Genomic DNA, 16,499 nt, shown 5'->3' with positions numbered 1-16,499 from the left:
AAGTCAAAACATAAGCAGAATGTGAAAACTTGCTTCTTTGTAGCGTTTGACTGCTTTCTCAGGCAGGATCTGCCTCGAAAAGATGTGGAGTGCACATACCCCAATACAGAGTTTTGCTCAGTTTAATGCAGGCGATTGTTGGTGGCAGCATTCTGCAGAAGTCAGGAGTGATGGATATTCTCTCTAGTAAATGGGTTTCCATGGATAACTGACTCTTCCTCTTCCATTTACAGGGCAGCGATGAAGATTTTGAGACCGTCTACCAGCAATGTGTTAGATGCTGTAAATCCTTTTTGGAAAAGTCCTCCTAGTATTACACAAGTGAGGTTAACACTGTGCGCCATGGCCGGATCTGTTGTGTTATCACAGGACATTAATCTTTTTGTCTCACATTTAACAAGACGTGACCTATAATTTACATCATGACGTTAAAGCATTTCATGTCACAATCCTCACACTGCATAATGTTTTGTCTAATTCAGGAATAAAAAAAAAATAGACAATTTTAATTTAGCAGAAGCACTTTATTTATCTTCATGTCTCAAGACAAGAAGTTAAGGGTTTCTGAACAGTTGAAACCAGGTTGGTTTAAAATATTTTTTTTATATACTGCTCAAAAAAATAAAGGGAACACTTACATTGTGGTCAAGTCAATCACACGTCTGTGAAATCTGCCTGTCCAGTTATGAAGCAACACTGATTGTGAATCAATTTCTCCTGCTGCTGTGCAGATAGAACAGATAACAGGTAGAAATGATCGGCAATTAGCAAGACACCCCCTATAAAGGAGTGGTTCTGCAGGTGGTGACCACAGACCATTTCTCTGTTCTTTTCCTTTTTGGCTATTTTTTTGGTCACTTTTTTTGCATTTTGTCATTGCTCTCACCCCTAGAGGTACAGTAGCAAGAGGCGGTGTCTACAGTACAACCCACAGAAGTTGCTCAGGTAGTACTGCTCATCCAGGATGGCACATCACTGCAAGCTGTGGCAAGAAGGGTAGCTGTGTCCATCAGCACGGTATCCAGAGCATGGAGCAGATACCAGGAGACAGGCCAGTACACCAGGAGACGTGGACTGACCTCCATCAAGCCACTAACATCCATGTGTCTGCTCATACTGTCAGAAACAGAATCCATGAGGTTGGTATGAGGGCCCGACATCCACAAGTGGGTGTTGTTCTTACAGCCCAACATCATGCAGGGAAATTGGCAATTGCCAAAGAACACAGATTGGCAGATTCAACATTGGCATCCTGTGCTCTTCACAGATGAGAGCAGGTTCACACTGAGCACATGTGAAAGTCTGGAGACACGTTCTGCTGTCTGCAACATCCTCCAGCATGACCGCTTTGGCAATGGGTCAGTAATTGTGTGGAGATGCACTTCTTTGGAGGGCCTCACAGCCCTCCATGTGCTAGCCAGAGATAGCCTGACTGCCATTTGGTACCAGGATGAGATCCTCGGACCCATTTGGAGACCATATGCAGCTGCAGTGGGTCCTGGGTTCCTTCTGATGCATGACAATGCTAGGTCTCATGTGGCTGAAGTGTGTCAGCAGTTCCTGCATGATGAAGGCATTGATGCTTTGGACTGGCCTACCCGTTCCCCAGACCTGAATCCAATCGAGAACATCTGGGACATTGTCTCGTTCCATCCACCAACGCCACGTTGCACCACAAACTGTCCAGGAGTTGACTGATGCTTTAATCCAGGACAGAGGAGATCCCACAGGATAACATCTGCCACCTAATCAGGAGCATGCCCAGGCATTGTAGGGAGGTCATACCGGCACGTGGAGGATACACACTACTGAGCATCATTTCCTTGACTTGAGGCATTTCCACTGAAGTTGGATCAGCCTGTAATTTGATTTTCCACTTTTATTTTTGCGTATCATTCCAAATCCAGACCTCCATGGGTTATTAATGTTGATTTACATTGATCATTTTATGTTTTATTGTTCTCAACGCATTCCACTATGTAATGAATAAAGATTTGCAACTGGAGTATTTCATTCAGTGATATCTAGGATGTGGTATTTTACGGTTCCCTTTATTTTTTTTGAGCAGTGTATAGAACGTATTATCGCTTGATGACCGAAGCAATATTTCACGTATTGGATCGCTACAGTATAAGAGGAGGAAGGCTTTCATCTTTTTCTAAATGGACATGAATACCTTTATTTTATAGGTTTTATGTACTGTTAATTGGCAACAAATGGGAACAAATAGAAGCACAAAAGCATCAAAAATCTCTCTAACTGACCTCTCCCTCTTTCTGACCACAACCTACTTACATTCTCTACCTTCTTCTCTCCAGGTCCACTATCCCTACTTCACAAACTTGCACACCCTTGCAGAAATCTCAAACACCTTGACCTACATTCACTCTCTCTGAATCCCTTCTCCCTCTCACAGGCATAAGTTCTTTACACGATGCAGATGCGGCTGCTGCGTTATATACCACAACAGCTGCAGTTCTCAATTTGGTCACCCCTCCCACACATACCACAGCTCGCACACTCAATAGGCAACCCTGGCACACCAACCTGACTAAAGAACTGTGAAGGGCCTCCAGGGTTGCTGAGCAGAGATGGAAAAGGTCCCACTCCAACGAGCACTTCATCGCTTTCAAACAGTCACTCATTTCTTTCAAGTCCACACTGACTGCTGCAAAACAAACCTACTTCTCATCTCTCATATCCTCTCTAGGGTTGTGAGACAAACAGCTATTCAAAACTTTCAAGTCTCTCCTCCGTTCCCCAGCGCCTACTCCCTCTCCTCTCAGCCGAAGACTTTGCCTAATCTTCTGCTTGAAGAATAAGGCAAAAGCATTGTCTGATGGTGTCAATGTCCCCACAGCCCCTCCTCATATCTCAACCCTCCTTCTCCAAAACCAGCTTCTCCACCATTATGGAAGATCAACTTTACTCTCCAAATCACATCTCACCACCTGTGAACTTGACCCAATCCCATCCCACCTCATCCCTAACCTTACCACAATCCTCATCCCAACCCTCACCCACCTTTTCAACCTGTCACTAACAACTGGTGTCTTCCCCCTCATGTTTCAAACATGCCTCGATCACACCCATCCTCAAAAACCATCCCTTGACCCATCCTCTCTGTGTAGCTATCACCCCATATCACTTCTCCCCTATGCCTCAAAACTACTGGAACAACACGTCCATTCTGAACTATCCTCCCACCTCTCCTCCTGCTCTCTGCTTGACCTCTTACAATCTGGCTTCTGACCGCATCACTCCACTGAAACTACCCTGACTAAAGTCACCAACAACCTACTAACCGCGAAATCTACTCTGTCTTCCTTCTCCTAGACCTGTCATCTGCCTTTGACACAGTGGACCATTCCCTCTTACTACAGACTCTCTCATCTCTCGGCATCACAGAGCTGGCCCTATCTTGGATCTCCTCATACCTAACAGACCTGACATTCAACGTCTCCCACTCACACACCACCTCCTCATCTCGTCCCCTGTCGGTGTCCTCCAAGGTTCAGTTCTTGGACCTCTGCTCTTCTCCATCTACACCTTCGACCTGGGACAGCTCAGAGTCCCACGGCTTTCAGTATCATCTCTATGCTGACGACACACAGATCTACCACTCTGGACATGATATCAGCCCCTTACTAACCAGAATCCCACAATGTCTGTCCGCTATTTCATCGCTCTTCTCTGATAGATTTCTAAAACTTAACATGGATAAAACAGAATTCATCATCTTTCCCCCATCTCACTCAACTCCCCCCCCCCCCCCCCCCCCATCTTACCTATCCATCATAGTAAATGGCTGCCCACTCTCCCCAGTCCCGCAAGCTCGCTGCCTCGGGGTAATCCTGGACTCTGATCTTTCCTTCAGACCACATATCCAAGCCCTTTCCACTTCCTGCTGACTCCAACTTAAAAATATCTCCTGGATCCGCACATTCCTTAGCCACAAATCTGCAAAAACATTAGTGCACGCCCTCATCATCTCCCGCCTCGACTACTGCAACCTTTTACTCTGTGGCCTCCAAAGCATCCACTACCTGTCTCCTCCATACATCTGTGACCTAGTCTCCCGGTACTTACCTACACGCAACCTCCGATCTTCACAAGGTCTCCTTCTCTACTCCCCTCTTATCTCCTCTTCCCACAATCGCATACAAGATTTCTCCCGTGCATCCCCCCCTACTCTAGAACTTTCTACCCCAACACGTCAGACTCTCGCCTACCGTGGAAACGTTCAAAAGGAACCTGAAGACCCACCTCTTCTGACAAGCGTAGACCCTGCAGTATCCCTCGGTTCACCACACTGCTGCACGACCTCCTCTGCCCTCACCTACTGTATCCTCACCCATCCCTTGTAGACTGTGAGCCCTCGCGGGCAGAGTCTTCTCTCCTCCTGTACCAGTTGCTGACTCATTTTGTTCAAGATTATTGTAACTGCATTTGCTATGTATACACCATTTTTCACATGTAAAGCGCCATGGAATAAATGGCGCTATAATAATAAATAAAAGATTATTATTGTTGTATGAGACATTCTCATGACCTTCAGGGTATATAGTGGAAGAGCGGGTCATGCTGGGCTCGCTGCTGGCAAGAAATGAGTTCTGAGGTCCTTTAAAGCAGTGGTGGGATTCAGGGGGTTCTCACCACTTGGCAGGCGGCACCCCTATCCGGTTCCGTGGCCCTCAGTTTTCAACTGAATACGTCCTCGGACTGGTCGTGGGCTCTCCTGATCAGAGTGTGACAGCATGTATTTCTAGGCAGCTGTCACTCTCAGATCAGGAGAGCAGACTGCCAGTCCAAGGAGTGCAATGAGATCCCCGCCCAAGTAACACAGCTGTCTGACTGCACCCAATCAGTGACGATGGTCGGGGGAAGGGGAGAATATTCATTAACCCTAGAACGCATGACCATAAAAATCTACTTTTTCACATACCTGGGGCCTTTTAGGCCCGTGTGCAAATAACATGGAATAACTCAAACAAAAATGACAAACAACTATATACCTGAGGAATACCTAGAGTTTCAAATTCTAACTAAAGTAATCTTGCAGAAAATAGAAAACAATTAACAGGACGGGCTTGCGAGGCCCCAGGTATGCATTCTAGGGTTAAGCATTTACATGTGCTTGACTTGCTGGCGCGACAAACTTGTCCAGCGCTTAGAACAATACAATGGGGCCGTTTACAGTAATAAAAGTTACATATCCTTAAAGGGCTGCCCAAGCCCTATTTCAGGATACTATTACTATACTACACACAAATCAGCTGACAGATTCCCTTTAAAGGGGTTGTACACTACTGGACAACCCCTTTTCAATCGGAACGTTTGTCCCCATTAAAATAAAACTGCTGGAACGGCAGCAGAGGGGAGTATAGTGGTGTTGGCAGTCCCATTCCCGGGGCCCACAAGCGGTTGTGATGTCACCTGAGCTCTGCGCCCAGTCAGTGCTGGCGTTACAAATGATGTCACAAATCCGCTTGAGCCCCGGAAACGCGAGTGCCAACACCACTGCAACGGCACCGGAGTGATTACACTCCTGTCGCTGTATAGTGCTGTCTTCTACAACAGTGACATCAGTGATTGCTGTAGAAGTGACCCGGATTGCAGTGGGACACTGGGATTACGTCTTGACAGTGGACAGGTGAGGGATATGGTTATTTTTTATTTTTGGTTTCTTACAGGAGATGAGGGATTCGGGATTGGGCATTAGGTGAGTATATGGTGTTTTTTATTTTTAAATAAAAGATTAAAACCGTGTGTAATTTTATTAAAATAAAAGACTTTATTCTGGCTGTGTCTTTTTTAAAAAACATCAAAAACCTTACTACGGGGTTAGTAATGGGGGCGTCTTGTTGTTGTGATAGGACTTTTGCAAAGCGGTCCTGTATGTAAACCCCTCCACAAGGCCCTTTTTATAAGGAGGCACAGTAGGGGGAATCTATATGAGGAGGCACAATGGGGAATAATTAACATTAGCGGGAGAGCACAGGAGGCATTATTATTATTAAGCACCTGAGAGTTTGCATTATTATAAGGAGGTTCATGGCCTTTATTATAGGTTTGATTATTATAAGGAGGCACAGGGCAAATGATTATTATAAGGAGGAAAAGGAGAACATTATTTCTATAGGATGCTATATAACTGTAAGGAGGCACAGAGGAGCATTATTACTATGAGAAAGTACATTATTACTATGTAGGGGCACAGAGGGTACCGTTAGTGTGACACACAAAAGAAAGGTACAATTACAGAGGGGGGGGCATTATTTCTAGGGCACTGGTTATAGTTCTATATGGTTGGTTTGTGTAGAGGTAGTGAGATGTGAGGAGAGAGCTGGAAAAGAAGTAAAGATGTCTGTGTTAAATTTTGCAGGGACAAATTCTGAATGGAAGAATTGGTCATGATGGTCTATTGGAATAAATAAGTGCAATCAATCGCTTCCTATAACCATCAACAAGCTTCTTACACCTCTCAGCTGGAATTTTGGACTCTTCTTTTGCACACTGCTCCAGGTCTCTCATATTTGAAGGGTGTCTTCTCCCAACAGCAATTCTAAGATCTCTCCACAGGTGTTCAATGGGATTTTGATCTGGACTCATTGCTGCCACTTCAGAACTCTCCAGCGCTTTGTTTCCATCCATTTCTGGGGGCTTCTTGAAGTGTGTTTAGGGTCACTGTCCTGCTGGAAGATCCGTGACCTAGGACATAAACCCTGCTTTCGGACACTGGGCACTAGATTGCGACCCATAATCCTTTGGTAATCCAGATTTCATGACGCCTTGCATATAGTCAAGGCACCCAGTGCACGAGGCAGTAAGACAACCCCAAAACATCCTGGGACCGCTGGACCCTCACTTGTCTCATGTCTCCATTCATCTCAATGGGATTTCCTATTTTGCAGGGTGCACTCATTTCTGCAACTAAACCTGCTGGGTGAGAATAAGTGATCTGCGGGGGCAGTAAGGGGGCACATAGCAAACATACAGGGGCGTTCATCTATTTCCTCCAGTCCCTAAATGGGCTCATCACATCCTGTACTGGGGAAACTGGGGGACAACCAATGGCCACCACTGCTGTCAGCACCGGGGATGTGGTAACTTGGAGGATGAGGTGACGCTCACATCACTGCCAGCATCACTTGCGCCTCTCTCCCCGGGGTCTACACTTGCAGATCGGGGGCTGCACTTAGATCGGCGCCGCTTCTCCTTGTACCTCTCCCTACTGACAGGTGAGTACTGGCGGGGCGGGGCTCACACCTGTAACACAGCCCCGCCTACCATCACGTGACTCAGGGCCTTTATTTACATACCGCGACATGTGACCTGAAGGAGACAAGTCACGTGGTGCCATCACTGACACCGCAGACTGACTTTAGCTCCTACTAAGGTATTCTGTGCGGAAGTTCAGTGCCGTAAAGTGCGGCCACACCCTGTGCAGCGCAGACGGCGGAGAAAGACATGGCAGCTGCTGGGAGCAAGTCTGTGCTCTTCGTGTGTCTCGGTGAGTGTGTACAGGAGGGGGCGGCCATGTGGCGGTGTGACCCTGCTGTGGGACCACTTCCTGCAGACTGGGGGGGGGGCTTCTCTTCATGCTTCTATAGGTAACTATTGTATGGACTCTGGGACTAGACAGTAGACAGAAACTAATTTCCATTTATAGTTCAGAAATTCTACTTTTTTTTTTTTTTTAATGGAATTTTCTGAAAAAATAATAATAAAAACCTCAGAATGATGCAAAAAAAAAAAAATACCGCTTTTATTTTCCTCCCTCCTCTTCTGACCCATTTTTCCCCTTGACATAAAGGGATAAGTTTTGCGTCACATCATTAATTTTACCATATAATGTGATAAAGAACAGGCAGAAAACAAAGTGCAGCAAAAAGCCCCTTTAATTCTGCTGCAGGTTTTTCGGGTTTTGTCTTCAGCGTTCATTGTGCAGTAAAAAATAACATGGAAATATTGTCGAGGTCAGAGGGATTACTGCCATACAAAATCTGTATAGTGAGTGGTTTCTTTTTTGGGGGAGGGTGGGGGGTGGGCTATTTTAGCAGTGTTTAAATAAAGTCTCAAAAAATGTTTTTGTTGCAACTTTCTGAGACCAGTAACGTTTCTGTTCCCATTGATATCACTGTGTAACGTCTTGCTTTTTGCGCGCCGTGCTGTGGTTTTTACCATCGTTTTTGGGAACATGCAACATTTTTATTGCATCTTTTTGTGAGTGGAGCAGTGACCAAAACAACCTACAAGTTTGACTTCTCAATTATATATTTTTTCTCTATTAAACTGTTCATCAATTTAAATTATTTATATTTACATGAATCAGACGATATTGAATATTCGTGTTTTTTCCTAGGGTGAAAATCATTGTTCATATCTTTTTTTCATGTTCCTTTTATCTTTTAGTCCCCTTAGGGGACTGTTTCAGTGCTTGTTCTTCATCCTGCAATGCTTCAGTATTGCATTATATGGGACAAATCACCTTCTATTAAGCCTGCGGCTGAGCTTTGCAGTGGTATAAACCCACTGGCACCCACAATCATGTCATAAGGGGAATGAGGCAATAGGTTCCCAAGGGGACATGTCACCAAGATGTGAAGACTTAAAGCGTACCCGTCAGCAGGATTGTGCTTGGTAAACCACAAACACTGTCAGGTGGGCGCCATTGTTCTTTTATAATCTTTATTTTCATTTCAGCCAGGGGTGGATTAAGAGTAGCAAGGGCCCTGGGCAGTTTAGAAGGAGTAGGCCCCCCTCCCACACACACACCTGATGTATCACATGTCACATGATCCCCTGTGATAGATCATGTGAAATTAATTTGGCACAATATTAATTATAATTTTTTTTTTTTTAGGCTGTGTGCTCACGATGCGTTTTTTAAGCGTTTCCGCAGCAGCAATTTCGCTGCAGAAACGCTTGGTAGAAGGTCTGCAATGTTCCCCAATGAAATGAAAAATCCGCAGCACTACCAATTATTTTGCGGAAGCGTGGCGTTTTCGCCGCCATTGACTTGCATTGGAACGCATAACATCCGCATCACTGCATCTGTACATGCGGATTTCATGTGTTTCAATGTGCGGATGGTAGGAGGACAGGAGACTCTCCTCCGGACCCGGGTACCATAGAACCTGTAAAAAAAAAATAATAATAATGTCGGTTACATGGATTTATATTGTGTGACCAAGTTGTCAAGCACTTTCCAAGTGATGCTAAAATCGCTTGGAAAGCGCTTGACATCCCGCCTGCGGAAATGCATGTGAAGAACGCTTCACATCCGCATGTACAATCCGCATGCGTTTTTTTTTTTTTCTGCCAGGGAGATGCAGAAACACTCAAAAAAAAAAAGAAAAAATCCGGAGCATTTCCGCATCGTGGGCACATAGCCTTACATTAATTGTATGGCTTAATATTGAGCACACGTAGCCATCTATACACAGCGGGAGGCCGCACGAAGTCACGTACAGACACATACATACACGCATAAACACATTTGAAACACAAAAATACATATAAACAGACATCACACAATGATATCTTCCCGCGCATCTCTCTTTCGGAAGTTAACAGGTGCAGTGCGCCGCTGCTGGGAGGGGGGCGGACTGGGACCCCCCCCCCCACCTCTGATTGCCGGTATGTGCCGCGGCGCCGCGCCGCACATATTATGAGGGCAATCTGGCCATGGAGCCCCGGGTCCCCTTGAGCCTATGATTTCAGCCGTAATGATATGCTCGTGCTCTGCGGCGGCCTTTGGGGAGGGGCTTTATCTGGTGCTCCGCTTATATAATCCTATCTCTGCCGTCTGACAGGTCACTGTGCCTTCATGGACCTGCCTACTATTTTAAATACTGCCTGTGTAATTGTGTTCCAAACCTGAAATTTACATGCAGCAATATGGCGCCCGCGCAGTAGCATCTCTCTGTTGCCGAGAGATGCTACTGTGCAAGTGCGGCCGGCGTTGCCACATTGCTGCAGGTCACCGCTAGTGTAGCACCCTGAGGATTCGGCTGCTACAGGGGTATTGCACCTCAACCCAGAGGTGTGATATTCCACCCCCGGGTAAGGATGGAGTGTGGGACTGAGCTCGGTAGGCTGCATGCACTACATACATCCCATTTCCGAGGAACAGGCCGACGGTACTCCCACTTAGAAATGTGCAGGTACGACCGAGTCTGTTCCTGGCTGGAGTGGGAGGGGGGTGGTACATCCCAAGTAGTGTAGGGGCAGATAGGGGGAGCAGTCTGGGTAGTGATAGGAGCTCATTGGGTGCTGGTCACCTGAGCTCACACATAGAGGGATATATAAGGTGGGCACCAACTAGAATCAGGGTCAGTTGTAGAGAACAAGTCAGTTGGAGAGGAGCCTGTCTGATGCAGAGAACAAATCGGCAGAGAGAAGGAAACAGCAGCCCTGGAGAGAGAGAGAGTGGAGCAGAGAAAGACCCAGAGGGGGAAGACTGAAGGGACCCAAGAACCCAAATTAGAGCACCGGGTGAGGAGTCAGCAAAAGGGTACCGGAACCCAAACTGGTGGGGGTAAAAACAATCCCCAGCCAGAGACCGGAGGCCGTGGGCAGCATCTGCCACGGCCACCCACCACATTCACCCCGAAGGCACACCACATGAAGGGTCAGGGAACCCAAGGCCAAGGGTGTCCCAACAGCAGGCCCGAGGGAGCTGGACCTAGGTGGATCACTGGTGGGGACGGCTGAAGAAAGGACAGAGGGAGAGCTCAGGGCCACGCTCCGGACTTGTTTGGGGGTTGGCTGGATCCAGGACCTGGTGGACGCAGCACGGCTCGGGTGGTCACTAGCAGCTGGAGTGACCAGTACAACATCTGCAGTAAGTAAACACCCTTAACTGCACAACCCGACTCTGTCTTCACTGCCGTCTGCACTACACCACCACAACCCCCATCCTCTGCGCCTGTCCCCTCTGAGGCTATACCTCTCCCGTTGGGGGTTACCATCACAAGCTGCGCACCCACCATCAGCCTCAGCGGACCCTGCTGCAGCGGCGGCCACAGTGACCGCATCACAACGGGTGGCGTAGTCGACACAAAAGAACTTTAGTAACATCTGTAGAACTGCCACATCACACTGAGCTTGACGCCCTGGGCACGGGACCGGGTCACAGCCGCTCGGAGACTACAACCCCCCCCATCTGATCCGGTGCCGGGTATTCCCCTCAAAAAAAGGAATATGTCCCAGGGGGCGCGTCACTAGCAGCACTTGTGTGGTAGCATCTATCGACAAGCCATTTTGCTGCATGTAAATTTTCAGTTTTGGAACACAATTACACACGCAGTATTTAAAATAGTAGGCAGGTACATGAAGGCACAGTGACCTGTCAGACGGCAGAGATAGGATTATATAAGCGGAGCACCAGATAAAGCCCCTCCCCAAAGGCCGCCGCGGAGCACGAGCATATCATTATGTCAGAAATGAAGATAGATTATAAAAAAAAAAAAAAAAAAAAAAAAAAAACACTGGACGGATTTCATCAACCAAGGTATCATTTTACTCAGTGTAATGGCGCCCACCTGACAGTGTATGTGGTTTACTAAGCACAATCCTGCTGACATTTCGTATCTCTACCAAATTTTATGAAAAAATTTGCAGCACATATTGCATTTTAGTAACCAGGGCTGTGGAGTCTGTGTCCATTTTGCTGTAGTCAGTATAAACTGGACCGAGTCTGACAACTAAAATATATAATAAATTGGGTACAGTAGTACAATGCAGGATGTGCTGTAAATGTTTCACTGCACTTTATGTACATGCTCAGTAGTGCAGCCATGCTGTGGCGTCGGACGCGTAAGTCAAGGAAATGTCGGAGTCGGTGGTTTGGCTTACTAACTCCACAGCCCTGGTAGTAATGAACCCAATTTATTATATATTTTAGGAGTCGGTCCATTTTATATAGACTCCACAACTCAGACTCCACCAAAAATGTACATTGATTCCAACTCCATGACTCCGACTCCACAGCCCTGTGACTGAAACACTGCAGCATTTTAGAGTCAGACATACCTGGCTGAGATAATACAGCCTGTGCCTAATGCTTATTGCCCAATCTGTGGACAACATGTATCAGGAGTCAGGTTCTCCTTAATGAAGTTATTCAGGATAAGAGATAAATGTCTGTTTTCTTCCACGCGCAGGGCCGCCTCTCATAGATCATTGATTTATACGTTTCTTGCAGGTAACATCTGTCGATCTCCAATGGCGGAAGCCGTGTTTAGAAAGCTGGTTTCAGACGAGGGTGTATCTCACCAGGTAAGAAGTTACACGATTATCCTCTTTTAGATCACAGAAAATGTGTAATATCATGGGGGTGGGCTGGAGAAATTCTAGGTGACTGATGTGCCCGGAGTACTGCGCCCTGTACCGGACAGTTTTACTACTGAAACTAATGGTATGTGTGTCTACGTCGTAGTTCACACTAATGAATGCACATGTTTCTGTGGGAGTATTAAATATTATAATATTCTTGTCCTCTTTGCAAAAAAATATCTAATTTATGCAATGTGATATTTTTTTTTTCTTTTGGATATTCTATCTCTCAATGTTAAAATTAACCTACCCTTAAAATTATAGACTGTTCATGTCATTGTCCGTGGGCAAACGTTCAAAAACAGCAAGGGATCAAATACATATTTCCCCCACTGTATAGGGCTTCTCTCTGTCTCCCTGTTAATGTAAATCTGTGATGATTTTTTTGCTACCTCATCTGAGAGCAGCATAATGTAGGCAAAGAGAAGATGAACCCAACAAGGTACCCCTTAGATTACTGGGTGCAGCCATGTTCACACAATCAGAGCTTTTAGATTCAGCATGAAGCAGAGCTGAGGAAACTAACCCCGCCCACACCAGCTCTGTATGTACAATGCTCATAGACAGTGAGGTGCTCCTCACAGGAGGGGGTGTGTCGGACTAGCATGCACGCTGCTGTGTCACAGCAATGATAAGCTCCTGGAGCTAAAACAATCATTGAAGGCAGTCAAAACTCTGAGCTTGATAAGAGAGCCATCACTGAAATCTGTGTTTTAACCCCTATAGAATGCTGTCTTCAGCTTTCATAACAAAAACCTGTTGACAGATTCCCTTTAACCCCTTCGCGACCTTGGGATTTTCCGTTTTTTCATTTTCGTTTTTTGCTCCCCTTGTTCCCAGAGCCATAGCGTTTTTATTTTTTGGTCAGTATGGCCATGTGAGGGCTTATTTTTTGTGGGACGAGTTGTACTTTTAAATGACATCACTGGTTTTAACATATTGTGTACTGGTAAACAGGGAAAAAAATCCAAGTGCCATGAAATTGGGGAAAAAAAATGCAATTCCCGAGTTGCTTTCTGTTTTGTTTGTTTGTTTGTTTGTTTGTTTGTTTGTTTGTTTTTTCCATGTTCACTGGATGCTAAAACTGACCTGCCATTCTTATTCTCCAGGTCATTACGAGTTCTTAGACACCAAACATGTATAGGTTCTTTTTTATTTAAGTGGTGAAAAAAAATCCAAAGTTTGCTAAAAAAAAAAAAAAAAAAAAAAAAGTGCCATTTTCCGAGACCTGTAGCGTCTCCATTTTTCGGGATCTGGGGCTGGGTGAGGGCTTATTTTTTGCGCGCCGGGCTGACATTTTTATTGATACCATTTTGGGATAGATCCGATGTTTTGATCGCCCGTTATTGCATTTTATTTATTTTGTTGCAGCAACCAAAAAAAGTAATTCTGGCGTTCGGAATTTTTTTTTCTCATTACGCCGTTTACCGATCGGATTAATTCTTTTTTTATGTTGATAGATCGGGCGATTCTGAACGCAGCGGTACCAATATGTGTATGTGGGGTTTATTTTTTTATTTTTATTTTGAATGGGGCAAAAGGGGGGTGATTTAAACTTTTTTTTTTTAAAAACATATTTTTTTTTAAACTTTTTGCATGCTTCTATAGTCTCCATAGGAGACTAGAAGCAGCAACTGTCCGCCTCTGCTACATAGAGGTGATGAATAGTGATGAGCGAGTATGTTCTATTAACCCTTTCGCCGAGTACGCTCGGGTCGAGCTCCGAGTATTTATAGCTGCTCGGTGATATGGTTGAATCGCTCCCGTGTGCATGATTTGCTACTGTTTGACAGTTTTATTACATGTGAGGAATGTCTATTTCTTCCACATTCCTCACATGTAATAAAACTGTCAAACAGTTGCAAATCATGCACACAGGAGTGATTCAAACATAACACTGAGCAGCTGTAACTACTCGGAGCTCGGCCCGAGCATACTCAGACAGAACATACTCGCTCAACACTAGTGATGAACAGTTTACCTCTATGTAGCAGAAATGCTCATGTGCTTTGAGCGCCGACCACTAGGTGGCACTCATAGCAGTCTTTTCATGACAACCACTGAGGTCTGCTGCAGACCCAGGGTTGTCATGCCCACTCATCGGGGTCACGATGGGCGGGGCTAATGCAGCGCTTCCGGTACAGCGATGTTAAATGCTGCTTTCAGAGATTGACAGCGGCATTTAACATGTTAATTCCACCCACGGCTGTTGTGGGCACATGTCAGTTGTAATAATCAGCTGACGTGCTCAGCGCCGGAGCACTCACAGAATCGGGGGTGATGGCCTGGGGTGTACTAAAACGCCATGGGCCATTAAGGGGTTAAATAAGGCTATGAGCACACTGTGTGTTTTTGAGGCGTTTTTGCAGTGGTTTTTCCACGTGAAAATGCACTAAAAACTCTAGGTAATCCGTCTGGGAGCTAATGCTATGACAATCCTGATGCGCTCAGGATTGTCATTGTGTTTAAATCTGCAGCATGTCCATTCTTTGTAGCGTTCCTGCAGCTGCAAAAAACGCAGAAGGAGTGGTACCCGGGCTGCTGGCTGAGTTCACCGGAGTCCATCAGCTGGAGATCAGGTGAGAGGTCCGGGACCTCACTTTATGGCACCGATGCTGCCTATGAATTTTCTCACAAATTTTACCACCAACACTGATGCAGTATATGAGGTCACTAGAGCTGATCAGCTGATGAAATCAGGTGAAGTCAGACAGCAGCGCAGCGATGTATGCTGACAGGAGTGATTACACTCCTGTCAGTGTATAATGCTGTCTTCCACAGCAGTCACATCAGTGATTGATTTGGCTGCTGTAGAAGTGACCTGGATCGCCTTGGGACACTCGGATTATGTCATGGCGGTGGATAGGTGAGGGATATGGTTGTCTTTTATTTTTTTATTTATTTTTTTTACAGGAGACAAGGGATTTGAGGATTAGGAGAATAATAAAAAAAAAATTATTAAAACCAGTCATAGAAGATGCTGAAGATCTTTCCCTCCAAACCCCTCCCCTCACCTATCTTACTAGCAAGCAGCAAGAGCTCACACTCTAGCCAGTTGCTATTATGCAAATAGCCGTGTATAAAAGAGGTGGCAAACTCAATTCTCCAGGCTAATTACAATACAAAATGAGTATTGAGTAGCAGAGACCTGTGATAGACACCTGAACACAGGGGCCAGAGATTGAAAGAAAGAGGAAACCGCTCGTTAAAACCTCAAAGGAAATCTATTTCCCTCTTAACAATAGCCAGGACATTCTCGTTTGCACATGTGTGGACTCTGCAGTCTCGTAGACACCAACATGAAATATGGAATATCTGAAGTTCTAGAATTCCGATCGCGATGGGACACAGATTTTTTAGCATTAGGGTTAGCTAAGGAACAATACGCATATTTTTACGTATCTGTACGCCCTGCCGGTGAGCTATAACGCAAAAGTACAAAAATAACGGACTGCAGACGGGTCATATCTGGTCTCTAAAGAAAGGTAAATTTGCAGTAAAAAATATGGCGTCACTTGATAACTTCTCGCTGGTTGATCGCAGAAGTTATCGATTTAGTAAAACTATGAGGGGTGGAGACCAGCCCATGTGAGGTCATCACAGGGAAGTGTGTGGGCAGGGCCCTCCTTCGGCATAAAAGGTCCAGGTGAGCCTGGATTTATACTCATAAATGCATATTTTGTAAGCACGGGTCCTGTTCGATAACGGTCCTTTGGAGCGCTTCCAGCTAAACTGAATCGTCTCTGTGATCTGTCTAGTAAGTTTCTTCTGTTAATCCCTTTTTGTTTTGTGTAACTGTATATTCTGTATTGTATTGTCCCCCTTTGTAAAACCTTTTTTGTATAGTTTTTCATAAACACTGCCTCCCTTTTGGATTAAATATAAAATTTAATAGTTCTGTTTCTTCTGTCCAGTAATTGTTCCTCCCCCCAAAGCCATACGCTACCCATTAGGCGTCCAATCGGCCAGGACTGATTGGTGGTGGCAGTGAATAATCTTAATTGGGTTATCGTGAAGTTGGCAGTGACCGTACCTGGGCATGTACACCTATTCCATGCGTTGGAATCCGGAGGTGTGTACGCCATATTCTCACTGCTCGCTTGCCGATAGCTACGTAGTGAGTAATCGGGATCTTGCGTGTGCATAATCCCTGACAA

General features: G+C 45.5%; 2 protein-coding genes across 5 annotated transcripts in view; both read left to right on the top strand.

Moving 5' to 3' along the window:
- The window catches only part of LOC141258945 (low molecular weight phosphotyrosine protein phosphatase-like), a 28,544-nt gene extending 24,009 nt beyond the window's left edge, over window positions 1-4,535 (top strand). For both annotated transcript variants that reach the window (XM_073674240.1, XM_073674239.1), the window contains exon 6: window positions 234-4,535. In XM_073674240.1, the coding sequence (XP_073530341.1) occupies window positions 234-311 (78 nt within the window). In that variant the 3' untranslated portion in view covers window positions 312-4,535. The remainder of the gene's footprint in view (window positions 1-233) is intronic.
- A 2,769-nt stretch (window positions 4,536-7,304) lies between these two features.
- ACP1 (acid phosphatase 1) overlaps window positions 7,305-16,499 on the top strand; it is a 44,915-nt gene continuing 35,720 nt past the window's right edge. Inside the window, exons 1-2 of one of the 3 annotated variants that reach the window (XM_073674234.1) lie at window positions 7,305-7,513; window positions 12,212-12,285. Coding sequence is in view for 2 of the 3 variants with exons in the window: in XM_073674236.1 (XP_073530337.1) it covers window positions 7,471-7,513; window positions 12,212-12,285 (117 nt within the window). In the remaining variant the exon portion in view is untranslated. The remainder of the gene's footprint in view (window positions 7,514-12,211; window positions 12,286-16,499) is intronic. The other 2 variants (XM_073674236.1, XM_073674235.1) reach the window with 2 other exon arrangements.

The sequence above is a fragment of the Phyllobates terribilis genome, unplaced genomic scaffold, assembly GCF_046119375.1.
Source record: "Phyllobates terribilis strain yellow unplaced genomic scaffold, ASM4611937v1 Scaffold_3__8_contigs__length_932513732, whole genome shotgun sequence".
Lineage (NCBI taxonomy): Eukaryota > Metazoa > Chordata > Amphibia > Anura > Dendrobatidae > Phyllobates > Phyllobates terribilis.
Note: the sequence above shows the minus strand (reverse complement) of the source record. Positions and strands in the feature narration are given on the sequence as shown.